Genomic DNA, 25,858 nt, shown 5'->3' on the forward strand with positions numbered 1-25,858 from the left:
TCAGTCTTCATCCAACTTTAAAAAATAAATAAATACTATATATGTATGTGTGCACACGTGCTGTTTGGACCAGGATGGGGAAAAAGTCCTAGAAAATAAGTAGCAACTATTCAGTAAAGAAATGCTAAAGATAAAGGGCCCCAACTGCATCATCAGAAGTTAAGACTGCCTCAGTTAGTGTAACAGGAGAGTGAACTGGACACGCATAAGCTTTCAGACTTCTCAAACTTCTTTTAAACAATGTAAAAAATAACACCAAGAACCAAAACATGAGATAAGATGTAGTCAAATACAGTAAAGGTGCAACTACTCCTTTAACAGTGTCGCTATCCATGATCTCAATAAAGGAGAATTAATCAGAAGTACGTTGTGAGTAATAGCGATGTATGATAATACAGAGCAACCGCTTACGTTAACAGTGAAACCCTGATTCTTGACAATCACTTTCTTAAGCAAGTGTTTGTTAGATTGTACTCAAAACAGCCAAAATAATGAAAAGTATCTAGTAATGACCTAGCGACAGTAAGAATATGCCGGCTTGGAAGTCTAGAAAGTAACTTACTTCAAAAAGAGTCCTTCAGATGTTTTGTAGTACACTTATCCTCAGCTAAGTTCAGGGAAGCTTAACTTTCCTGTCCAAAAAAATTAGTGTAAATACCCAGTGCTCTGAATAGAAAATAGCTTAAGTATTGGAAGCCTAGAGCAGGACTCCTTAAAACGTATCAGGAAATCAGAATCACATTAACATCTTAGGCACAAACTAGATTAAGTTAAAATATGGCTTACTTAAAACTTAAATTTTATAAAAAAAAATCTAACTCTCAATATAAAACAGATCTATGGTTCAGAAGAACATAATTTAAAACTTGAGTAAGGCTTTCAGCATGACACGTTAAGAAAAGCACGGCCTGAGTTGAGTCACAGTAACCTACTGTTAGGATCTGGTTCAGGGCTGTCTCTTTATCCAGACCATTAAAGATGTTTTTCTTTAATGGGTGGTAAGTAAATAGCTTCTGTTTGAAAAACGTTAGCTCTTGTGTACTGACATAGTTTATAATTAGCATAGGTAGGATATAACTCCCTTGAAAATGTTTAGGGCTTTTGATTGAACCGTTTCTTCCTCGGGATAGGGAGCTCAGTCACTCCAGTATTAAACCCAGCGTAATTATCACCTTGCTATGGGCTTTTTACAGTAGCTGTGAAAGAAGCTGTTACAGCTGGTTATGAAATCAAACATAACTATCAAAAAATGGCAGGTTTCTCATAAACCATGGATTGTTTCGGTTTTATTCCCATATTACTTCCTTCTATGTGCCTGCCGCTCCCCGGCCAAGGAACCACACGCTGGGTTTTGCCCGGGCTCCGCAGACCCCCGGCCGCTGCAGGGGCCCAGCAACAGCGCAAGAAAAGCCCCTGCAGCAACCGGTGTTCTGCCACAGAGCGCTTTAGCGTGTCTGGGGGCTCTCTGAGGATCTGTTTTACCCCCAAGCCCCTATTTTCCCTCACTCGCTCTCAGCCGTCTTTGAGGGGAAGCGGCTGCTGGCTGTCGCCCCTCAGCCGGGGCACGACCCGCCGTGAGGTGAATCCCTGGGGTTCGTGGGGAGCGGCCTCCCGCGCTGGGCGCTGCGGGGCCGGCCGCTGGGCCTCGGCCTGAGGCGCGGCTGGGCGCCCGGCGGACTACACCTCCCGGCGTACCGCGCTCCGCCTCGCCCGGGGCGGCCGGGAGCGGCGGCGAGGCGGGGCGGGAGCCCTCGACTACATCCCCCGCCGTGCGCTAGCGGCGGCCGTTGCGGGCGGCAGGCGCGGGGCGGGCGCGGCGCTTGCCGGGAGTCGCAGTCCGCGCCGCCGTTGGGGCTTGTGCGGCTGCGGCGGCGGAGGGCGAGGGGTGGTTCCGCGGTCGGGGGGATGTGGCGATCGTGACGTGATTCTGTCCGCGTTGGAGCCGGGGCGGCCGTGGCGAGCGTGACGTGGCAGAGAACGAGCGAGCGAGGTTCCCGGTCACACAGCAGCCGCCGCTGCTGCCGCCGCCTCCCCCTTATAAGTCGGCGCCGCCGGGCGAGCCCCGCACCTCAGCAGCCGCCTCCTCGCTCGCGGAGGGATCCCTCAGCGCAGACAGGAGCCGGGCCGCGCTTCCCCCTCCCTCCGCCGCCGCCCAGCCCCGTGCCGGAGCCGCCATGGGCCTCACCATCTCCTCGCTCTTCTCACGCCTCTTCGGCAAGAAGCAGATGCGCATCCTCATGGGTAAGGGGAGACGGCGTCTTCCCCCGCTCCGGAGCCTCGCCGCCGCCTTGCCCGGCCGCGGCCAGGCCCGCCCGCTCCCTCACGGACGCGTCCTGCTGGCGGTGGGGGAAGGGAGGCCGGCGGGAGAGGGCCGCGGGCTCAAGGCGGGGGGCTCGGCCCGGCCCCGGGCTGTGGGGGACGGGGCGCCTCTGCGTCCCCTTTCCTCTGGGCTGGCGGGGTCGCTGGAAAGTGAAGGAGCGGCGGGGGAGGGCGGTGGGGACGTGTCTGCCCTTCCTTCTTCTCCGCCGCGTTCCCGTTTTCTTCTCGCTCGTTCCCCCCCACCACGACCCCGCTGTCGGGGGTGGCGGCTGCGCTGGCCGAGGGGCGGGGGCGGCCGGGACTGAGCCCCGCGTTCTCCGGGGTTTGCAGCGGGGCCGCGGCTCCTTCTCCTCCCACCTGCCCTTCCGCCTGCGCGGGGCCGGAGCGGAGCGTGGAACAAAGATGGAGCGGCGGCAGGTGAGGCCGGTGCCCGCCGCCGGGGGTGTCCCCTCGCCCGGAGCCGAGCGGGCTCCTTGCCGCCCTCTTCGCCGCAGCGCCCGGGTTGTGCCCGAGCAGGGAGTGGGGCTGCTGGGACAGGATGTGACAAAGCCTGGTGTGCTCTGCACCGGGAGCTCAACGAATTGCCGTATAATGGCCGATTTTCGGTAGCTGTGGTGTCTGTATCCCTGACTGTTGTGGAAGGACGTTTCGGTATAGCGACCGTGTCCTTTAATTCTCCTGTACCTTTTATGCAAAACCATAAAACCCTGTAGGCTGCCCTTCCAGCGCTTGCTTAGTTCTCCTGTCAGCCCGTAATTATTTATTTGGAACTAGATGGTGCTTCTCTCGAAACGGACTGTGTAAGAGTTGAAGCCAGCAGCTCTTGAAGATTCCCACTTTAAGCCTACGGTTCAAAAGGTCAAAGCGAGCGCATACCGCATTCGCTATTTCCTCCTCCGCTTCAGCTCTTCCCTGCCGTTTTCCACCCACCTGCCCACCCCGACAAGTTTTATGTACAAACAAATTCTAACCCCCAAATTTTTCTTAAATGCCGTTACTAAAGTGAATGGAACTTGATTCGTGGCCGCTGACTGAAAGGGCTTGTCCTAAGAAATTATATGAAGTGCTTGTTTCAGTATATCCAGCAACGGGACTAGGTCCTAACTGTGAAACTTCTTGGCACACTACTCATCCTTTACACTGCCTGGGTATGCAGTCACAAAATACAGCTTTTTTTTTTTTTTTTTTAATTCTCATTTTCCATGTTCTCCATACGTTTTGTGATGACAGAGTTCTTTATTACACGCACAGTAATTTTTATTGTATCTTCGCTGCTTGAAATTAAGAGACTCATCCATTTCAAAATAACCTGAGCGATTTTTGTCTTTGAGACAACCTAGTACATCTGTTGGTTTCAAGGAAGTGATTTGACTGTCTCCGTAGCAGCCACACTCTTCATATGACTCTAAATGAATGAAGTAAAATCTTCAAATGAGCTTGACTGTAGGATGGGATAGTGCTTGTGGTATTTGTAGTTCTGTTGCATTCTGCAAAATAATGAAAACAGGAAAGCAGTGGCATACAGATCAAAACAGCTTGCAAGTCTTTAGGTTGGTAGGTAATTAGTTCAAATTTAGGTTAGATATGAGTTAGGGAGCTGCACTTTCTAGCAGTTGGTTCAACTGCATCTTTTTTTAAAATAATTTTTATTTTAAGATATGGATTATATTAAAATACAGAACTGGATGAGAGCTTGAGACTGCACCATATTTGTTATGTAGTACAAGAGGGTAAAACTTCTGCTATGTTGCAATGAGAGTGTATTATAGGGCCTAAATTAGATGTTTAGAAGCAGAATATACTGGAGATTACATAGTTTATACCTGTAATGTGGAAAAGAAGCTCTTCATAGCATTCTACGTTAATGTACCAGCACTTCGAGGAGAGACGTCTGAATGAATACTGGGACTAAATTAGACTTTTCCTCAAGGTGATAAATTTCAGTTTATGATTCGAAAATGAGCTGGACAAGGCTAGGCATTTAAGTAGTATTCCAGTGAAGTAACTTTATGGGTAAGGTGTTTATGGAGAAAGATTTAGGGGAAGATATTACATGGGTGAATTGATAATGAACGGAAGATTAATTTGTAATTCAAACTTCCCTTTCACAGCTTTCTTCTGTTTCTGCAGAATTCAAGACGAAGTGGAATTAATTTTGCTCTTAAGGCAGACTTTGTGTTGTTGAGTTCTGCAGAATTTGAGGTATCATTACCAACAGCAAACATGGCATGCTATCTTTTATATTCTCAAACCATATTTTTGGTAAAAGATGGGCATTTAATGGTATACTGTTACTGAAATTTTGGTTTTAAAAAACTGTACTTGTATAATTAAGTATTTTTCAGAAATATTAAGTTAACATGATTCTGAGGAAGGGAATGTAAAATAATTCCTACATCTTCTTTATAGATGGAAGTAACACAAGGGAAAATAAATGAAATAACTGTAGGATAGGACTGAATGACTTAAAGTGAGACTAGGCAACTGGGCCATTAGAGCGGAAAAACTGAGTCTGAACGCTGTGTATACCTGTCTGTAAACCTCTTCACTCATAGTTTCTTGTGCTTAAAAAAGAAAAGTTAGTGATCTGTTGTGCACCTTTCAGTATCATAATTTAATGTTCTGTGTCTTGGTGTAGTTGTGCAAGTGTTAACCGAGATAATAGCTACTCGTGAGCCTCGAATACAAAGGTAATTATTAAACACATTGGGAGAAAGGAAAAAAAAGTCAGATTCTTTGGGAATTATGTCACTGTACGGCATAAAACCATTTACCTGGTTTTTATTTGGTTTTTTTGAGCCACTGTTGGTTTGCATGCCACTGGGTTTTTTTCACGTGCGTGTGTTTTGTTGAGAAGCTGTATTGAGAATGATCCCTTCATGTCCCCCAAAGACTTAGCCAATTGAAACTAAACCTGCAAAGGATAAATGAGAGAAGTTTTGAGAGAATTGGTATAAAGGTAAAAGTGGAGGAATACAAACCTGTAGTAAATTGGGATTCATGGATTTTATTTTTTTGAAGCTGGGTTTTGTTTGTAACAAGAATGTCATGAATCGGATAAACACAGTAGCAGCTTTTCTCTCCTCTGTCTGGTAATGGGAAACATTCATGTTGGAAGCAGCAGCAAGCTGTATTCTATAGTAAACTTTGGAAATCTCAATCCGGCAACCAAAATCTACTGGTCTTGATGGGAATTCCATTTAAAAAGTCAGTTCTCAATTTTTCTGCATCTACGGTTTATATGAAGTTCTGTGCTATGATAACTGAGGCAGCTTGATATTCAGCCACCAGTGATCAAAGTAGTAAATGAGGAATGTGATGTGGCCACAGAGGTGGTGTTCCCAGCGAAAGGTGAACTATGAGTTTGAGATTTAGAAACACAACTGACAGTGAATAAAACTCTCTTAAGGAGAGTAAAGGGCTTGAACCACAGTGATTTTAACGGCAACTGAAAGTGGTGTAGATATTTTTTTTCTCCAGCTAGAGGAAGAGGATGTTTGACTCAGTTTAAAGATAAATGGTTGCAAGTACAAGTCTGTGCTTCCCGTTTGTACTTTATTGTAATCTTAGTGCTTTGTGGTACAACTGCTGCCCATCATACCCTACATCAAGGTTCTTATACCTTGGTCTTGTCAATGGTCAGTCAGGCAGTGGAATCAGAGTGAAAATGCAGAATCGGTAACTTATTAAATTGGGGATTTCAGACTTAGGTTTTAATCTTGATAGTTAAATCAACCTGAACTTTATGACATGGAAGTAGCTCGTAGTCTTACATTTAGTGTTCCAGTGCAAATGTAAACATGTTTATTCTTGGACCACTAAAAGCAGTAGTTACACTTTCTAGTGGCTCAAAAGATTAAATGTGATTTGGTGCTCTGAAATTTCTTGTTCTGAAAAGGGTGGTAAATGGAAAATTGGAGTAGGAAGTATGAATGGAGCCTATGCTTTTAACGACTGTTGCTTGTTTAGACTTCATAACATTTGCAATTTGGTTAAAAGAGGCAGTTTTTTTGCAAATAGGGTCATGGTGATTTGCAGGAGTTGCCTTCCTTCCTTTAAAAGCTGCTGTTTCGAGTGTAGAGTCAGAAGAAGAAAACACGTATCCGTAACTCAGCCTGCCTCGGTGCAAAGTCCAGCAGCTTAATTAGAATTGTGGATAAGAGTAGATTTAAGTCTCTGGGCTTTGTGTTACATAGCTAATGTAGCTTTCTGCCAACACCATTGAGGTGGTGGTGGATCCTGGCGCAAGACCGGGCTGTATAACTGGGGCAATAATTCCTTAAATTTAGGAAATAGTTTAAAATTCTTGACTAGTTTCTGATTTCTTAACTCTGAGTCATATCTTCAAATGGTTCTCGATACCCTGTGTATATTCTTTGAAATGAGATTAGCTTTTTTCTTTATCTGTATCTTTAGTATAACCCACAAATAACACTCTCTTTTGCTACTAATTTTAAGAAACCTTGTCAGTGTTTGTTTACTGATAACTGGGTTTTTTGCTGGGGAGTGGGTGAAGACTTTGTGAGTATGTGTAGCTTTAATTGGTGGTTCACTAAATGATCTTCATTTACTGGGAAATGGTCATATACATCTCATGGACGTGCGTCGTGTTTTCTTGTAAAGTTCTAGGCATCCTACAAATGCTCACTTGAAGCTGAGCTGTGTGAGAATAGTGTTGGGCTTCAAGCATTGTGCTATTAAAAACATTGTGTTTCAGCATAGATGGGGTATTTGAGGGTTTCAGAGTTTGCTTAAAGGGTGTTTTTTTTAAGGCTACCTGACACTTATTGGTGTACATTTAACACAAGTTTCATAACTTGCAAGCTCTTTTGAAACTTCTGCTGCACTGTCTTTTTTTTGTTCACGCTTTTGTGTGGTTCTAAAAAAGACCAACACTTAGACAATAGCAAAGTTAAAACTGTTAAATTCTAATTTGAGCGTTTGTGGATTTTATTAGCCCTCAAGGAGCTTTGGTTTTGATGGTAGAATTTCGGCCCCCACGCCCCCCGACATTAACAATTAAAACAACTTTTTTTTTTAAACACACAGTGACAATACCAAAGAAACTGCATTGGCATGTATAATCCTGTTCACAGTGTCAGAATATAGGACAATTATAGATAGGGTTTTTTAATTAGTTTGCTGTAACAGCAGTTTCTATCTTGAGAAGGAGGAGACTTTTTAAGAGTTTGGTTTCATTCTGAATAAGTAGGTAATCTCAAATTCCATTTTACTGCAACGCTAAGGAAACAGTTGTATTATTGTCAGGTCATCAAACCACTTAAGGCCTAATATATCGCAGTAGGTAATTAACTCAAAACACTTAATGTTATCAAACAAGGATAACATTTGGTTTATTATGCAAATATTTTTTAATTAATTGTTGGGGGGGTATTTTTGTGTAGGCCAAATTTTATTGACTATTTTAAGTTTCACAAATAAGCATGTTATTCAAACCGTTGCTGTAGTAAGTGTTTAGTACCTACTGTTTGTTTAGGTGCTTATGTGCTAGGCATTGGATTCTCACGTAAAGAGTTGTATTTTGAGTTGCTCCTATGTGTTCTGAAGTGCCTAACAGTAAGCAGTTGCACAGTTTTAGAAAACTGCAGTGTATGCCTGCAATATTGGTGACACTTCTCAAAAAATGTCTTTGAGGCTCCATTTTTTGGGTTGTTTTTTTTTTTAAGGATCACATGTTTACCACGTAGCTTATATCAAAACCCAGCAAGCTTAAGTTTCCTCGTAGAATCAGAAGAGCAAATTTGAGTGCAGAAGGTCTCCTATAAAGATCAAAATTGGAGGCTCCGAACAAATGCATCCTAGTGCATCTGTGAATAGAAGTGATGTCCTGAAGAAGAGTTACAGCCCTTGGGGTGTGTGCAGAGCGATGACAGGAGTTTCCTAATACATGTGTGTTAGTCAATGCAAAAGAAATGTGTTACCAAAAGGCCAGGGGACTGGAATGAGGGACACTGCAGTGCCTTCCATTGATAATGCCAACTCCTGTTGGTTCAGGTGCATGTGAAACTGGACTTAGCTGAAGGTTGAGTAGGTGAGACCTTCCCCAGCTTGAGTGCCGAGTAGCAAACGTGATCAGTTACAAACTATGCGCTGCGTGTAGATTGTTGCTAGGCACTGAAAACCATCCTGACTGACATAGAAGAAACTTCCAAAGTGGATGATAAAACTTAACGCAAATACTAAGCAAGATGACTAGAAACTAGTGAGCCTGTAGGTTGTGGATGAAAATGTGTTATTGACCTTGTTTTCTTCATTGCTTGTTCTCTCTCTCAGCGCTGGGTAGAGGAAATGGGGAGAAACATACGGCAGTATATCAACAGTGACTTAAAAGTGTTTAAAAAGTTGGTTTGTCTTAAGAAAAAAATCTAATACTCTGCATGTAAAATAGCGTGTTTTTAAATTAGCAGGTTGTAGTTCATATTGTGAACTAAATCAAATTTTCTATTTGTTCTAGTTGGTTTGGATGCTGCTGGTAAGACGACTATTCTTTATAAACTGAAACTAGGAGAAATTGTCACCACAATTCCCACTATTGGTAAGATAACCAAGTCTCATGTCTTCATTCTTCTTACTCTAACTTTGTGTTGTGCAGACAGGCTTCTGGAAAGTGTAGGGTTTTGTTATCTTTTCTGTTGGTATAAGAATCAAGACAAACATGGGCTTTCTGGTACTGCCATAACATACCTTTGTCAGACCAAAGATCATCTAGACTACAGTCCTGTGTCTGGCAGCGGTCAGCAGCAGACGTTCAGGAGTATAGGAACCAATGAAGCAGCAGTACTTCCCCCAAACACCATGAGCCTTTAGCAGTTTGTGGCTGAAAGGCTTGCTGACCACCAAAGGTGGTCTACTTGGATTTTATTGATTAGTTTGGGCGGGTGGGTGGTGTCCCCCTTCAGTCAATTTTCTTCTTGGTCTAGCATTCAATTCTGATAAGCCAATTTTATATGTATTTGGGAGAAATATAGCTTAGGAAGTAACTAACGTGGTTAGAATTGCGTTTTAACACTAGCATTGACTATTTCTAATTATTTGATTCTCTTTTAGGTTTTAATGTGGAAACGGTAGAATATAAAAACATCTGTTTCACAGTTTGGGATGTTGGTGGTCAAGATAAAATTAGACCCCTTTGGAGGCATTATTTCCAAAACACACAGGTAAGAGTTCTGAGATGGCAATCGTTAAAGATGTGTTTTGTAAAGTCTCATTATACATGAAAAGTTGTCTTCTGTCCCTTGCTTTCAGAAAGGCTTCTCGCTACTTCCTGCAAGTTCTGAGGGATACCCAGATTTTATTCTAGTTGAAGCTGGTTTGTTACCCTGAAGGCTTCAAGTGTAGTCATGAGTGTAGCCTGGCAAGGATAAAGTCCTTCAGGATCTACCAGTGTTCTGTAATGTGCCAGAGCAGCTGGTTTGTTTGTGAGGAACATTTCAACTTTGCTGTATCCATGTTTTGATCTGTTACAACTGGCGTTAGCTTATACATAAGAAATGTTATTGTCTAAGTACCCTTCTACATATTCTTTTTTTCTAATCAGCCTCAAAGTATACAGCTTTTACTGTGCTATATCAGTGTATGTAGTACACTGAGTATCTAAAAACACTGTAAAGATCTTGTTACTTATTGATTAGAAAGTGTTCGTTTCCTATTGATGTGTCTGCCATCGTTTTTGGTGACATAGATGTGATTCTTTCCGTTAGTTTAAAAGCAGTAAGTTAAGTTGCTTATTAGTAAAAGGAAACTTAGGGAGTGTGTTTTCTGTTGGCTTTTTTTTTTTCTGTATTGAATACAGAGTTGTTTCCAATAAACTTTTGTGTAGCATAATGGATGTGATTGGTGCAGAAAAATGGAGAAGTCTGGATTGACAAAAAGGAGCTAGCAAAGCACTGTCGTGAATAGAGTAATACTTAATTTCACTTCCTTATTCAGCCCTGTTACTAAATATTTTTAAAAGATGCGACTGTTTTCTTAAATAGAATGATAAAATGTAAGGTTTTCAGACTGAAATTCTAAGAGTAAATAATGTGTTTGTAAGGAGGATGCTTGAATAACAGATGCTATTCAAGTACTGTTTAGTACAACCTTTTTTAAACAAATTCAGGCCTTACTTTAAGAGCGTGGCTTTTTTTTTCAGTGAAACATGAGATGGTGACGCACTTGTGATTCTCTTGCTACATTTAATGTAATACAATGAGTGAAAAGGGAGGGAGGAGAGTTAGCTTCTGAAATTTTGCTGGTATCTGTCTCTCTTTTTGGTTTAGTTTAAAACTAATGAATCCCACGCTAACGTATAAATTGACATTTGTGGTGTTTAACTTTTTTGATTTAGAGGGCCTGGCTTTATTTTGCAGTTGAAACTTACGTACTTGTTCAGGCAGACTTCTTGCATTGCTTAAACAGAAGTTTCTGTCAAAATTTCTCACCTAAGAGAGGGGACAGTCACAATATTCAATAAGAGGTTTTTTCTTTTTTAAAATAGTACTGTATGTTTACATTGGTTTTTCAAAATTGCTTAACTTCTTACAGGGCCTCATTTTTGTGGTAGACAGCAATGACAGAGAGAGAATCCAGGAAGCAGCAGAAGAGCTGCAGAAAATGGTAAATATCAATACTTCTGAAATATAATTGTTATACTTTGTCATATTTTTGGATGTGTGTCAGCTTCCCTAAGAGATCTAGGATTTTAAAATTCTAGGGAGTTCGTACAGTGCATATCATATTTAACTGGTAATTCTGGGTCACATTGTGCACTGAGTTGTAACTACAACTCTGTAGAGAGCTTTACCTTAAGAACTACTAATGTGTGAGAGCCTTTCTTTCCTTCATAAAACCTTAATAGAAACACAGCACATAAAGAAAGAATTTTGGAAAAACAAATTGGTGCTAAGAATTGCAGCAGCAAGGTGCTGGTAAATTTAAACTGCCTATTGAAAGAAGATTTCCTTGCTTGTAGGAGAAGTTCTGCTGGGTAGTAGTTAAATTTCACTCAGGACTTACTAGCGACTTCAGGAACAAGAATGGGAAAATTTATAACCCTTAAATCAGTACTTAGGTTTCTTTAGTGCTTGCTGAAGTAATTGAAGTACTTAACTGAGCTCATTTAATAATGTGATCGTTTTTTCTCTTAGCTTCAGGAGGATGAGCTGCGAGATGCAGTGCTGCTTCTGTTTGCAAACAAACAAGATCTGCCAAATGCCATGGCAATCAGTGAAATGACAGATAAACTAGGTCTTCAGTCTCTGCGTAACAGAACTGTAAGTGCTGAACTTCCTGGTTGCTGAACTCTTGTCTTCCTTTATTGTGTATCATAAATGTAATCACCCTTGAAAGGAAAGGGAATTTTTCACCTCTTTCTGTAGAGAGAGGCACATACCTGCTATTTAACTCTGCAGTGCATAGTTTAAGGTCCTTGTTCAAAGTAAGTGATTTAGAAGTATAACACAATGTGTACACTTGTTGCAGTGTTTTGTCTCTCACCTTCTCCTGGAAAAACACAAATATTCCGGGCTGTCACTGAAATACAGCTGTGAAACATGTTTGACAGAGCATGTGGTAGGCTTTCCTGTTTTCCCAGTGCTTGTTATTTTGGGGGAGAAAATGCATTCTGTGTTCTCGCCACTACAAGGACGGGAGAAAATTGAGTAGCTCCTGAATTGTTAGATTCCATCTGTGCAAGCCTTTGAGATATAAAACACATAAGCCATGTATCCTTCTGTAATACTTGCTTAATGTCTGTATGTTGACAATCCGTCGTGGTTTTGGCCAAAAACCAATGTGTGTTGGTTTTGATATGTGTCCTCAAACCAGGACATGCGCTAAGATCGTATCCATAGAAGATATTTTAGAGGTCTGTTAATTTACATAACTTCATGTCCTTTTTCTGAAAAGCAGTCTTTCAAAAACAAGAAGCTAGTTTTCAGCATATGAACCAAATGCAAGTTCTGTGTTTGTTTTTTGTGCGCTAGATGGTGTTCTAGTATTTGATAGGCCAACACTGAGTTTTTGGGTAGTGTCTGAACCCCATCTACTTTATATGTACTTTTCAAAACTTGTAAAAATACCATCTGTTCAATATTGACTCTAATTACCGCACAGAAGAGTGTTTAAAGAACGCTATTTGAGTGTATATCTGAGTGTCACATACTCTGATAACTTAACTTGCATTTTGTCAGTACTTAAATTTAATTTTTGTTTGTGTTCTATGTTAACAGTGGTATGTCCAGGCTACCTGTGCTACGCAAGGAACTGGTCTGTACGAGGGACTTGACTGGCTGTCAAATGAACTCTCAAAACGCTAACTCAAACTGGACGACTCTTTCACCAGGGACATGTTTGATATAAGTGGTCTAGGCTTGTTACAACAAAATTAGTTTGCATCTTGGTTATTACAGTATCTGGAACTGATATTTGGGCAGGATATTACAGCGTTTCAACTTATTTTGTTGCCAATTATTGTTTACCAAGCTACATGTTGCGAAGCTAGCAATATGCTTGGGTAAAAATCTCCTTAACTTGGGAAAAGTGTATCTTCTGATTTTATTCCCCTTGTTAGCCTAAATGCCTGAATATAGTTATTGTGACATCTTTAAGATCTGTTTCGAATATTCTTTTGAGCCCCAATAAATTAATGTTTTAAATTTTTTTTTCTCCCTGCTACTTTTAGTTTACTGATGCCCTGTTTCATTCCTCAGACAGTCTGCTGATTTAAAAATGTAGCATTCCGTATGTATTTATTTCTCTCCCTTGCCAAAAAGAATTCCTAATACTGCTTGTTCCAGCCAAGGAAATGCTCTAAAACACTATACAAATCTACTGCACTGAGGAACGTTTTATTAATCCTTGGGTTCTGTCAGCCCAACTTGCCTTTGTGTGAATTGGATTTGATGGGTAGAATAGTTCTGTGCTGGTTGCGAAGAGCTCATGTTGAGGTTGTTTTTAATATTCAGCAGATTGTCTTCCTTTATATTGTATCTTTTTTTTTATGTTGCATGTTGCTTTTTGGTATCAGCCTGACTATTTTTGCCCAGTGTATAATAGTTCTGCTGAAGTTTTACTGTTTGTTGGTGAACATATCTTCATAAAGAAATTTTGGAAAATTCATCAAACTCAATGGATTAGTTTCTTCATAACCCACTTGGAATTATTCCTAATAAAATTATAAAATGTATAGTTCTGTGTATGATTTTCTTGATCCCTGAAATAGTTGAACTGCAAGTTATCGCTTATTTTTTGCCGTGTACTGGGCTTCCCTGCAGCTTGAACGTGAACATCAGTCTCAGATTTTCAGTTATTTGGAGCTATGTAGAGCGGGACATGGAAGGTGGGCAACGAAGTTGTATCCAGTGCAGTAGAGTAGCTGTCATCAAGACTTATATAATTCTGTAAGTGTCTTTTGAAGTTGTAAATCTAAAATTCCGTTTAAGATGTCCAGATATGAAAGTACTAACAGTTACAAAAATTGTAATAAAACAAACACGAACTGCCTGAAAAGCATGCATGTCTGTTTCATAGTTGTATCTACATTTAAAAATCAACATGGGTTCTGGCAGGAGAAATCGCGAATTCTGTTGGTGGCTGGCTGGGAAGCTAACTTAAACACTACAGGGATTTAGTCAATATTATATTTACGGTGATAGTCACCCCCAAAAATCAGCTCTATGCAAATGCTACTGTCTGCTTTCATATTTCTGCCCTGGTATACCTCTCTAGTTCAAAATACTTTTAACACGTTTTTTGAGGCTACTACTGATGCATATTTTTAAATCTATTTTTCTGTTGTCTGTTTGCTTTATGGATGCCAATATGGCTCAATCTTCCAGTTGAAATACTCTATTAATTGCACAGCTTTAGGAATCCGAGGCATGATTTCATTGCAGTTTTAGGCTAAGCTCCTCTCTTACTTTTAGTCCAGGTCTTATCCTCGCTAGAAGAACAGTAACAAGGTCTGGTAAACTCAAGCTAGTTTAGACTAAGAGCACCTTCCAAGGCAGCCTCTGCTGTGACTGAGGTTCAGGTCTCCGGGAAGTACTGGTACTGTGAACACAACTAACCAGAGGACATTCCAGAGCTTTGGAATACGGTCGTTAGCTGTCTTCAGTGTGCAACAGAAACCCAGGAGACAGTGCAAGGTGAGTAGAGCTTTGCTTCCACCTTTAATTAATTGCTGATTATGCGTTAACCAGAGTTAATATATCCATGCATTGGATCAGTAGCTGTTAATATGCATATTTATAGCAATGCAGTTCCTTGAAGTAAACCTCAAAAGGAACGCCTTGCTCAGAAGAGGTGGCTTGTCTGTAATACGGGTTATTATTGGCAGTCCCAATAGGTTAAAAGGAAACAACGCTTGTGGCAAATTAAATGCTATCTCTTCTTCCAAGGAAGAACTTGGAGGTAGACTTAAACAAGCAGATACTTAAAAACAAATTAGGCCTCTTGAAGGCAACATGCTGTTTGGTAAACAGATGAAGATTTCATTGCCTTAATTCTTTCAAATGCTTTTAAGTAATTAAAGTACTCGGGTTTAGGTGAGCTCCGTTTAGCCACTACACTTTTTGAGTTACAGCATGTGTATAGAAGTTAGTATTTCAGAGTCACTGTGCTTGGCTTTGCGTACCAGTAGGTTGTAATTCCACTATAAAATAGGTAATCTCACAAAATCAAAGTCAGGAAGTAGTAAAGATCTTGAGCTCAGTTAAGAGTGATGGGATCTGGGGTTAAGGCTACAGCTTACGCTGAAATGTAGTAGGACAAAGTCAGTAGAATTCTGGGGTGTAATTGAGTAGTCGCTGTAGTGTTAACCGGAGCATAGAGAGGAACTGAAGCAAGTACTTCAGTCTGCCTGTAAATAGATCAGGTCACACTTGACCTCTGTTAGTAAAATGGTATTTGCCTCCTAATACTCTGTAAGGTCATAATCTTGGAAGCGAGGTCTCTGGTGCGCAGCTTATTCGTAGTAATACTAAGCTACAGACGGGGCGAGACACTTCATGGGCTGTGGAATAATGTCACCATTGACAGAAGTAAATAAACTTTCCCTCAGGCTATTATAGTCTCATCAACTGTTCTCAATTCTCTAAACATTTTCAAGGTACACTCTAAATTACGTGTTCTTGATTCTAAGCAGCAGTCCCTGGGGTTGGTGCATGTGCTTAGAAAGCCGCCTTGTCTTCAGATGACAAACCTGAAGTAGTTTGTTAGGCGTATTCGTACTGGTTGTTGCTGTGAGCTGGAATCTTGGTGGCTTTCTTTTTCCTTTGGAGTTAGTGCTACTTTTGTAGCTAGTGCTTGTCTGTTAGTACAAGAACAAATAGTCCTGATGAGTTGTTTCGGTTGTTTTTTTTTTTTTAACGCTGCCTTATCTCTTCTAGTACCAGGATCACATGCGGTATTGAAATCCGTATCGCGTTCCATTAATACAGCTATCTGGCAGCAAATTCCTTAGCTGTGGCAGTAACACTTTCTTAAAGTGCCCAAAATGTAATTTGTATGCTACTTGTCTTACCCAAACACAGTACAACTCCTACTGTAAAGGCAGTGACTGTCGTTCCAGACATTATGAATATGTAAAAATACTTTTTAGCTTTTTTACATTCCTTACAATTGTTATTTTTCTGGCTAAAGCAATTACAACAGTGACCTGTATGTGTTGTATATCAATAACAACATATAATACAGCCCTGCTTTTCAGAAGCAAATTGAATTTTCGTGAAGATCCAATTTTGTCATGTCTGTTAGGAGTTTAGATGTACTAACTTTGCGATTTCCTTCTCAGAAGTCAAATACCTGAACTGCACTGTTCTCCCAGAAGTTCAAAATCTTGGACAGGTAAAAGACTGCTAAAAACTTGTTCCCTGTTCTACTGTAACGATGGGAAATCCTGAGTTCCAGTAGTTGAAATCTTTCATTGTGTAGCATCAACTCCTGTGTTCAAACAATGGGTAAGTTTACCGTGCTAGCGAGTCAGTATCCAAGGTGTTTATTTCAGCGTATCAGATGGCCAGCTTAACTATAGAGAGCAAAACACTGAAGAATGAGTGGTTTTTCTTCTATTTGGCCTTGCTGGCACAACTTATTCCTTGTATTTTCAGTACCTGTATGACTGGCTTTTCATTTTTTCCCAATGTTAGGAGAATGGTTTTGCATGAATAGTCAGATCTACGTTCAGACCAGCACAAAAGACTTGTTTTGTTTTTCTCAGATTTAAGTAACTTCATTGCTCAATCCTACAACATAAATAGCAGTGGGTATTTGTTGGGGGGTTTTTTTTGTTGATTTTGTTTCTTGGGTTTTTTTTAGTTGCTTAATGAACAATACAATCTAGAACTTGTCCTGCAACTGTTTTGTAGATAATCTGTGGACTTTGGTTCAACTGTTTGCAAGCAGAACAAAAATCAGTTCCAAACGCGTCGGGAATTAGCAACAAATGCTGTAAGCGTTTCTACTTGCCTGGTTTGTTCTCATTGTTATCAACATACACCAGTAAAACAACGTACTGGGGGCAATAGAATGCTACAAGGTAGGTTACAGCGTCAAAAGTGTGTAAAAAAGTGGTTTAGGGTTTTGCCAGTAACGAGAATTCACAGCCCAGTTTGCAGTCCCTTGCTCATCTGAGTGATCTTTATATTACTGTCTGGCAAAGGCAATTTGAGTGCAATACGATGAAAGTTTGCACATTGCTTTGTCCCAGCACATCTTTCCCGCCCTTGTCAGGAATGGCCTTGACAAGGGACTTGAGTAAGAAATGACATTGATGTGCTGCTGTTGGACCAATGACTAAAGCTTAGCTACCACGTGTGTTGTGCTTTGTTCAGAAAAAAAATGGAAAATATCAGGTTCTACTAAAAAATCCGATGCTAATTTTAGTAAAACTCTGAAGTGTTGCGGGCTCTTCCTCTTACTGGGTCAGAGTTGAAAATCTGGGAACATTTTTTTTGATGCTAGGAATGTGACAAATGAGGCAACTACGCTATTAATTTGAGGTGTTAAAAGAGCTGACTCCTTCACGTGTTGGCTGTTTTTCCCCTTCTTTTCTTGTACCGTTTTCCTCCTTCCTTTTCTGTCCCCTTCTCTCAGTCATACTTTGCATTATTGTTTGCTTTATGGTGATACATAAGTGCATCTTACTGAAGGCGTGAATTAGTCCCTTCAAAAATTGCAGTGATGGAAGAAATAGCGATGTGTAAGAGCTCGAGTACTGTCACGGGTGGCTTAAGACCCCTTTGTCTGGGAGGGACGAGGTCAGGGCATACGAGTTCCAAGTTGCCAGACCAGTCTGAAGGATCTGGCAGAACTTGGTTGGTTTTTGTTCACATCAAATACACAGGTAAACTACATTTCACAACACCCAGAACAACCTGGAAACCAGCCAAATATCTATTACCTCCAGAAGGCCAGTCTTTCAGTGCTCGTAGTTCTTACAATGTTCTGAATGAGGTTTGTCCGCAGCAGGGGCCAGCGTGAAAAAAGAAACTCCTCCCTTACAGGGCAACAGCTTGGCAGAGGAGGTGCTGGCGCGGCGCTGCCTCTCCTGAGTTTACTGCATCAGGGACGGGCAGGTCGATTAAGAAGCAAAGTGAGATGTTCCTTTCTTCCCTTTTTCCTTAATGGCTGGTCTGGGAAAGTAGCATTAAAAAAAAAAAAACAAACCCACAAAAAACACCGAAAACATTTAAAAATATGCAAAGAGCATCTTGCCCAGTTTTTTGATGTGAAGGATATAGAGCATTCCAGTTGCTGGAAGAGGAACACATGTGAGTTTAGGTTTATAAAATAAAATGGAGACAAGCTTAATAGGGCTTCTACAAATCTGGGTTCTAGAGGTGATGTAGAGAGGAAAAATTAATTGTTGGGCAAGGCCCAGATGTATAGGGGGAGCTAAAATGGGAACTAAAATCACTTTATGTGGAGTAGGAAGCACCACGTATTAACTCACGTAGATGTAAATATGGCTTGGGAGCCTGGGGGATACAGGTCAAAGCTCTGTGTAAGGGTTGCTTTTCACCCCCCAAATAATTACAATTCTTTTGAATTGTGACTTTTTGCTACCCTAGACCCTAGTGCTGCATTCTTATTCCAGAAATGTTGAACTGGTTCCTGACACATTGCTGCTATTGGCAGTCAGCCTGCGCTGCTGAATTTTACTAATTAAACGAGGGATACTCGGGACTGGAGAATCTCCAGCACTAGCTTGTGGGGCTGAATTTCCTTCTGAGGATATTAAAGGATTATCTGCCATGTGCGAAGGCCGTCTAATTTTACTGGGCCTGTTGCAGACCATGTTTTTCCCTTACTGCAGAGGCCCTCTCCTCTGCCCTCCCTCCCCTGGGCCTTGCAAGGCATCGGAGGCAGCCACCCAAGTACCGACCCAGGGAACGAGAGGGACCTGCTGTTTCTCGGGAGGCAGCGGAACACCAGGCAGGTCTCTTCTCTGAGCAGCTCCATCTTCTGGGACTACGGAGAAGTTAAAAGATTTTTAATTTTTTGGCTGTGGAAAATAAGACAAAGTAACCCAGTTGTAAAGGATAGGTACTTAAAAAGGACAAAAAGAATGTTTTTTAAAGTTATAAGGGGAGCTCAGTTAGCCTTTGTAAGGAATATAATTTTACTTCCAAACCCATCACTATTCTAAGTGACCGAGACGTTTCTTTTGCCAGTCTACAAGCCTGCATTATGCACTGGACTTTGGGGTTTGGGGGTCTTTTTCCCCACAAATTTTTCAGAGCTGGTAAATGGTAGGTGGCCTCTAACTCAGCTGTAACGTGTCAGTGTTTTCCCAGGTGTTATTCAGTGGTTTTTCCAGGTGTTAATACTTAGTTTTTCTTCTTGAAGAGATCTTCCAATTCATTTTTCTGCCCTTTAAGATACTGTATGCTTGCAAATGTTACATCTTCAGGTGCAAGCTTTCTCTCATTTACTAAACTATTAAAGATTCTTTGCCCAGATACGAGGTTTAAAGCCTCCATTCTGTTTGCAAGATTTTCTCCTCACTCCTGTATCTTGAAGCTTAGTTGCCAGTCACTGATAGTTTGATACTTTTATCAACTTTGTCGTCCAGAAGAGGACAGGCATCTCCTTCAACTCATATGCAAGACTGAATGACGCTTCTCTTTTTGATCAGATTTATAAGAGAACAGTAAATGATTAAGGACCCACCCAAAGTATTTAGGGTCCAATTTTACTGAGTGCTGTCCTTCACTCTGTTGCAATGATCTAACATCGTTCATTGCCACATTCCATGTTTTGCTTTCATTTTTTTATCCAAAGGCCTTTAGCTACCATTTGGCTTAGCTTAAGTGCTGACTTCGCAAAAATTGAAAGCTGAGGATTTACATTTATGCCTGCCAAAGCCTGTTAAAATAAGCGAGTGCTCTGTCAGCGAGGTCTTGTGTTACGTTTTGTAGCGGATCTGCTTCAGCAGGTGAATGCCTGGCTCCAGGCCTTCATCACTTACTCCCACCTCCAAGCCTGCATCTTGCTCTTCGGGCACAAGAGACTTTATGGTGAATCTGCTCAGGATACAATGACCCACTAGAACGATAACACAGTCAAGAACGTGTTGTTTGAGACTTACGGGTCTGCATCTTTTTAGCCTTGTATGGCCTCTGAGGCTAAACCTGCCTCTTGGCTTTACTAATGCAGTTGTTTATCAGCATCTACTTGTTAGATGCTCAGATACTACATTAACAAAAATCATTAGTACTTTTATTGGAAATAACACAGAAAAGACTAAAGAGCAGATGTTTACAACCTTCTGCAGAGACCACCCTTCACAGTATAGCAGGTACTATGTCAAGAGACAGGATAAGTAACCCTCAGCAATGTACTACTCAGAATCATAGAATCATTTAGGTTGGAAAAGATCCTTGGGATCATCGAGTCCAACCATCAACCCCACTCGACAAAGTTCTCCCCTACACCATATCCCCCAACCCCACATCTAAACGAGTCTTAAACACATCCAGGGATGGTGACTCCACCACCTCCCTGGGCAGCCTATTCCAGTGTCCGACCACTCTTCCTGGGAAGAATTTTTTCCTACTTGAAAGTGACTGCCTATTTTCAGTGGTATAGAAACAGTTCAGTGAATCCCAACTATAACCTACAGTCCACCAGAATGCAGTGGAGGTGAGTAGTTGTGCAAATGTAGGGTACACAGCTCTTATCAACCTGGGCAGATGTATCTTGCAATGAAAGACACCAGTAACTAAGAAAAAAACCCCATCAATTGATGTGTGTCAGACAATTGAAAAGGGACCTTTATTAGATGAAAGAGGGAGATCAGTGAAATGGCTTTCAACTGCTGTTTGCTTCATATGGACTAATGATGCAGGGAAAGAAGCTTGTTAAATGATTCAAACCCCTTCAACATATTCCATGAAGGTACCGATAAAATACACTTCCCACATCCAAATTATCTCCTACAAAATAGGGAAAAATAGACTATTTCTACAAGGAAAAAAATGCCAGTAAAAACGCTATTAAAAATTCAGGTCTTCTTTGTATGCAACAGAGGAACAAAATAGAACAATTGTGTTAAAGGTTTGCAAGTCACTTGTGTTTCTCTTTACAGATTTAGGCACAGATAGCTAATGCACCACATCACTAACTATTCTGTATCTCCCCCTACTTGAAAACAGATTATACTGTTAAAAGCTCCCTCCCATCCACAGTTGGGTGCCCTGAACTTCAGTATTTCTTTATTACCAATGACTATGAACAACTGAAGGAACAGATGCTACTTATATATGTAGTCAAATTTTACCCGGTGCTAAAGTTACCCTCATTACCCATACTAACTGGGCAAGCAAAATGCTTCCAAATCAATTATAACCTTGAATTTAACATGGATGATTGTTGACAGAAAGTCTATTCGCTGATAATTAAAGAACATCTTTTCAGAAGGTAGTGGGTACAAGTACGTTGTTCGTGCCACTTATTAAAAAATCAGGACACAGTAATGGTAACTGAACAAGACAATTTCTGAACTTATTTTAAAAAAAATTGCCTTGTCATGACAGTAATTACAATGAGATTGAATCAACTAAATTATTTGTTTTCAGGTTCTGTGTTTGGTTCCGAATTAAGCAGGGTTCAGTTTGTACACTGTCTTATAAATCAGATTAAATTCATATTTTTTTAACAAAATAATTCTTAATCCTTTAAAAACACCAATAAAAAGGTATATGATAATCCAATTTTCAAACCCCCGTTTTAAATATATTTTTCCTATTAGAATATAAAAAGGGAATGGAAAAGTTGTCATGCAAGTATTCTGAACAGTGTGATAATATTCAGTAGAACCATTAAACACATGAACTTTTCAGTAATCGTTCTGACTTTCCTTTTAGTAGCATAGAAGCCAGGGTATAACCTCAGCAGTAAATTAAATTTCTTGCTTTCAAATTCCTTTGTTTGAAAACCCCCAAAAGCACCATGCAAGAGGTGATCTACTTCCACTTCAAGTCACATATTAGTGCTATATGATCAGAAGGATGTGAAACACTTGGCAAAGCCTGATGGGTTGTTACTTCTTCATGACTTGGCAACGGAATGACCTGTTCAACCTCTAGAGCATTTTTGTCAATGAAGATGTAGTCCAGACATCCGTGAAACCCACCAACATAGTTTGTATAAGCAGGTTCTCCGCAAGCACTTAGCAGTTTGAAAGGATGGCTTAGAGGCATATTGCACCTTTCTTCTTCACCACTCGAGACCCAGTCTTCATGATCTTCAGCAATGACACCACTGTTAATAAAACTGTAAGTTCCAGAAGATGGGGTACTATTAAAATCTCCACAGAATATGACTGGTATACTGGGATACAAGTCACATGCTATGTGCTTGATGTGAGACAAGGCTACAGCGATTTGGATGAGACGGATGTTCCCACCTAAGAATATAAAAATGTATTACTTTAAATACCTCACAGTAGCATTAGAGGAATTTTTCAAGTTGCTCATTTAAGCATATATCATGTATAGCTCTGAAACAGCAATCTCATTTTTTCTGTGCACTACATTTTAGAATAGTTTTCATAAATAAAGAAGTTTGTGATATGAGAGTTTGAGAGGCAGACAATGTTTTAAACTCACACATACAAGAACCCTGAACCTTAAACACCCATATTACAGCAGCTTGCCATTTCATGGCAACCATCCTAATAGCGTTCCTGAAAGGCGCAGAACCAAAAGAAAACCAATTTAAAAGAGGACAATCTCTTCTAAAAGCTTCTGTGGCCCAATCTGGTAGCCCTCCTGGCAGTACCCAAATACAGCTCCTTCAAGTACAATAGGACTGGGAAGCCATGAGCGCACACAAAGCTATCTGTATTTTATGGTCTATTCTCTGGGTGAATTGTGTGTAACGTGACTTGCCTTGCTTTCAGCTGTATTCTACTGACTCCCAGGCAGACTAGAACAATCTTAGTCTAAGGAAAATAAATAAACAAACAGACCAAGCAGCCTGGCTTGATTCATCCAGATAAGAAGCAAGGCAGGAAACCCACAGTTCCGTAAGAAAAGGTTATAGCTGCAAAATAAATCTACTCTCCCTAGGAAGGGCAAAAACCTGTACAAACCCAGTTGTCCTACATACAGACACATGACAAAATTACCTTTTGGGTGCCAGTAGAGGTGGGTATTAGCTACACAAACCTTCCTGGAAGGATCAGTTGCAGACTGAAGAACTGAAACCTTCAAGAGAAAACGCAATCTTTGATAAGTGTTAAATAGAGATGTTATACATTTTTAAAAATGCAAAAGTTATCTTATGCCTTTACGGCAATCCAGTTCAAATAATCTGATGCTTACAACTAATGAACAGTACAGCTCCTAAATTGAGTCTATTTATCTTTTGTATAAGGTCTGAGTATCAGCCAGTATATTACCACTACATCCCGGTATTTGACAAATGTTCATTTGGCCATGTTTTTTCCTTCATTCCATATCTTTTTCATAAAATGTTGCTAATACCATACCATTCTTTACTTTTATTTTCTATTCTTCCACCTCAGCAACAGAATTGGAGCTATATCTCTAGTTTAGTAGCATTACATAGTTGTTTAATTGAATGTAAATTTAGAGATGATTTCAGTTATCAAGGAAAGTTTGTTAGTCCTACTCAGTCCACAAGTAGGAAACTTTTACCAGTGAGTATTTCTGAAATTCCTGACTTAGATCTGTATCTTACACATTTGTACTTACAAAATAGCTCTGCTGGCACACCCACTGGCATCAACGAGCTCACAAACCTGTCCAACCTCATTTCTCTCCCTACTTTCTAAAAGAGGCATTATTAAAACAAGCTAAATTAACTTAGTCTCGTTTAGAGCTGATTGACAAGATTTATGAAATACATATTCTAACATACGAGAGTTAAGTAGTAAAAAACCTAGCAGCCGATGCCACCAACCAGGAATTGGTACCTGGCCCAGAATCTCAACAGCTGTCTTCATCTTAAAACAAAGAATCATTTTGCCTTTTTTACCAAATTTTCGCAATTCCTTATATCTGGTTCAGTAAAGTCTCAATGTTTTGTTCTTGTTCCTAAGTTGCTCTTCTACTCTATTCGTTACCCTAGCTAACAGAGAACATACCACTGTTCTGTCTGTATTTCAGAGTGTTACCCCTCGTCTCCCTTCTCCCATGGTTCGATGGTCAAAAAACCTAGCTTGGCTGCCCCTGCCAGGAGACAGTGGGAGGAGGAGGAGAGGGGAAACACGAAGAATGCACATAAAAGCTGGTACCTGCAACACTGATGACCTCTGCAGCACCTTCTCCTGCACCAAGGGGTACTGGGCCAGCTTATCACGCAACTCCTTGTGCAGCGGGTCGGAAAGCAGGGCTTCGCTGAAAGCTATGTCATGCCGGCTAAGGAGGCTAAACTTGTCCCTGCGGTAGAAGGTGGCCAGGCCTTCGTGCTGCTTCTCCTTAATCTTGAAGAGCCCTTCAAGTCCAAAAGCATCTAGGGCTGGAGCCAAGCTGTCCACGAAGACGGACTTATCCACTTCTTGCAGGCAGATGAGGTCAGCGCTGTAGCCTGCCAGCTCCTTCTTCAGCAGGTTCTGCCGGTAGTCGAGCTCCAGGGCGTACGGGGCGCAGTAGGGGTAGAGCACGGTGCGGGAGAACTCGGTCTGGGCGTAGGTGTCGGCCAGGATGTTGTAGGAGACGGCGCGGATGGAGCCCTGCCCGCAGACCTTCTTGGTGTAGAGGTGCCGGGAGTCGAAGGTGCAGGCGCCGGGGCCGGCCTCCACCGGGCCGCTGCTCTCCACCTCCCGGGGCGGCCCGTAGCGCTGCGCCCCGTCCCCGGGCGTGCACCGCAGCTTCAGCCGCAGCCCCACCATGGCGTTGCTGGGCGTGAAGACCCGCTCGCCCCCCGGCGCCTCCACCCAGGCCGGGCCGTCGCCGCCCTCCGTCTCCCCGCCGCCGCCGGCGGGCCGCTGCTCGCGGTACCATCGGAAGAGGCAATGCTGCGGGGCCGCGAACTCGGCGCTCACCTTGGGGCAGACGGGGAAGCCAGCCAGCAGCGAGCGCGGCAGCCGCAGCTCGGTGAGGGCCGGCGGGTTGCGCTCCACGCGGTACTGCGCCTCGCCGATCTGCAGCACGGCCCCGTCCTGCCAGGCCGCCGCGTTAGGCACCTCCTCGGCCACCGCCTCCCCATCGCGGGAGAAGAGCCGCACGGCCGGCGCCGCCACTGCCGCTTCCCCCGCCGGGCTGCCCTCCGCCCGCGCCTTCTTGCTCTTCTTGGCCGCCTTGGCGGGGCCCTTGGCAGCGTTGGTGGCGATGCGGGCCAGCGCCCGGCCCAGCGGCTCCGCCTGGTCCCGCTGCATGTGCCTGGCGCTGCCGTCGGGGAGCACGAACCGCAGGCTCAGTTTAGGCTCGGAGGGCACGCACCGCACCACGGCCCGCTCCATGGCGGCGGCGGCGGCAGCAGCGGCGGCGGGCGGGCGGCCGCCACCGGCGAGGAGGGCGGCGGGAGAGCGGCGGAGCCTCCGGAGGGCGGAGCGCAGCCGGCGCCACATGGAGCCGGCGCCGCCGCTTCCCACAGGCGCCGGCCGGAAACGACGAGCCGCGCGCTGCCGCGTCAGCGAGACCCGCGCGCCCAACGTCCGCCGCGCGCGTCTAACTGCCGCCGCGCGCGCGAGGCGTCGCCTGAGGCAGTGGGCGGGAACGGCAGCGCCTCGCCGCGGCCGAGCGGTGTCCTTGTTCCTCTGTCGGCGCCGTGCCCGCCCTCTTTTGCAGGGATTGACCCGCCCGCCTGGTGTGAGCGAGACCGGCCGGAGGAACAGCGGGGTTTGTTGCCACAGCGGTGAAATCCCGTCCCCTCAGGAAAGCTTTCGCGCCCGGCTGACAAGGGGGTTGGATTGAAACTCCAAACTGAATAGTTCCGGGCTGCTAAAATGTCCTAGGAAGGTGCCCAAGACTCTGGAAAACGGAGCTAAAATTCCCTGCAGCTGATGTTCTTTGCAGTCTCTGCGCGTGGGGCTGTGCCCACATAGATACGAAATTAGGATTTTAAA

General features: G+C 42.7%; 2 protein-coding genes across 2 annotated transcripts; one reads left to right on the plus strand and one right to left on the minus strand.

Moving 5' to 3' along the window:
- The first annotated feature begins 1,775 nt into the window (after nucleotides 1–1,775).
- Nucleotides 1,776–13,507, plus strand: ARF4 (ADP ribosylation factor 4). The gene is made up of 6 exons (XM_063348141.1): nucleotides 1,776–2,241; nucleotides 8,795–8,875; nucleotides 9,388–9,497; nucleotides 10,867–10,938; nucleotides 11,469–11,594; nucleotides 12,552–13,507. Exons 1-6 carry the CDS (start codon nucleotides 2,175–2,177, stop codon nucleotides 12,636–12,638), a joined length of 543 nt encoding a protein of 180 aa, XP_063204211.1. The 5' UTR covers nucleotides 1,776–2,174; the 3' UTR covers nucleotides 12,639–13,507.
- A 7,065-nt stretch (nucleotides 13,508–20,572) lies between these two features.
- Nucleotides 20,573–25,436, minus strand: PDE12 (phosphodiesterase 12). The gene is made up of 3 exons (XM_063348312.1): nucleotides 24,086–25,436; nucleotides 22,955–23,033; nucleotides 20,573–22,231 (listed from the first exon to the last, which is right to left on the minus strand). The coding sequence occupies exons 1-3, from the start codon at nucleotides 25,358–25,360 to the stop codon at nucleotides 21,789–21,791; spliced, it is 1,797 nt and encodes a 598-aa protein (XP_063204382.1). The 5' UTR covers nucleotides 25,361–25,436; the 3' UTR covers nucleotides 20,573–21,788.
- Nucleotides 25,437–25,858: the final 422 nt, after the last annotated feature.

The sequence above is a fragment of the Chroicocephalus ridibundus genome, chromosome 10 (assembly GCF_963924245.1).
Source record: "Chroicocephalus ridibundus chromosome 10, bChrRid1.1, whole genome shotgun sequence".
Taxonomy (NCBI): domain Eukaryota; kingdom Metazoa; phylum Chordata; class Aves; order Charadriiformes; family Laridae; genus Chroicocephalus; species Chroicocephalus ridibundus.

Coding starts and splice junctions, on each gene's coding strand:
- ARF4 (XM_063348141.1), top strand. CDS start 2,175: ATGGGCCTCACCATCTCCTCGCTCTTCTCACGCCTCTTCGGCAAGAAG. Junction 2,242..8,794: donor GCAGATGCGCATCCTCATGG/GTAAGGGGAGAC, acceptor TATTTGTTCTAG/TTGGTTTGGATGCTGCTGGT. Junction 8,876..9,387: donor CACCACAATTCCCACTATTG/GTAAGATAACCA, acceptor ATTCTCTTTTAG/GTTTTAATGTGGAAACGGTA.
- PDE12 (XM_063348312.1), bottom strand. CDS start 25,360: ATGTGGCGCCGGCTGCGCTCCGCCCTCCGGAGGCTCCGCCGCTCTCCC. Junction 23,034..24,085: donor AGAGGTCATCAGTGTTGCAG/GTACCAGCTTTT, acceptor TTTCTCTTGAAG/GTTTCAGTTCTTCAGTCTGC. Junction 22,232..22,954: donor CCTCTACTGGCACCCAAAAG/GTAATTTTGTCA, acceptor TTATATTCTTAG/GTGGGAACATCCGTCTCATC.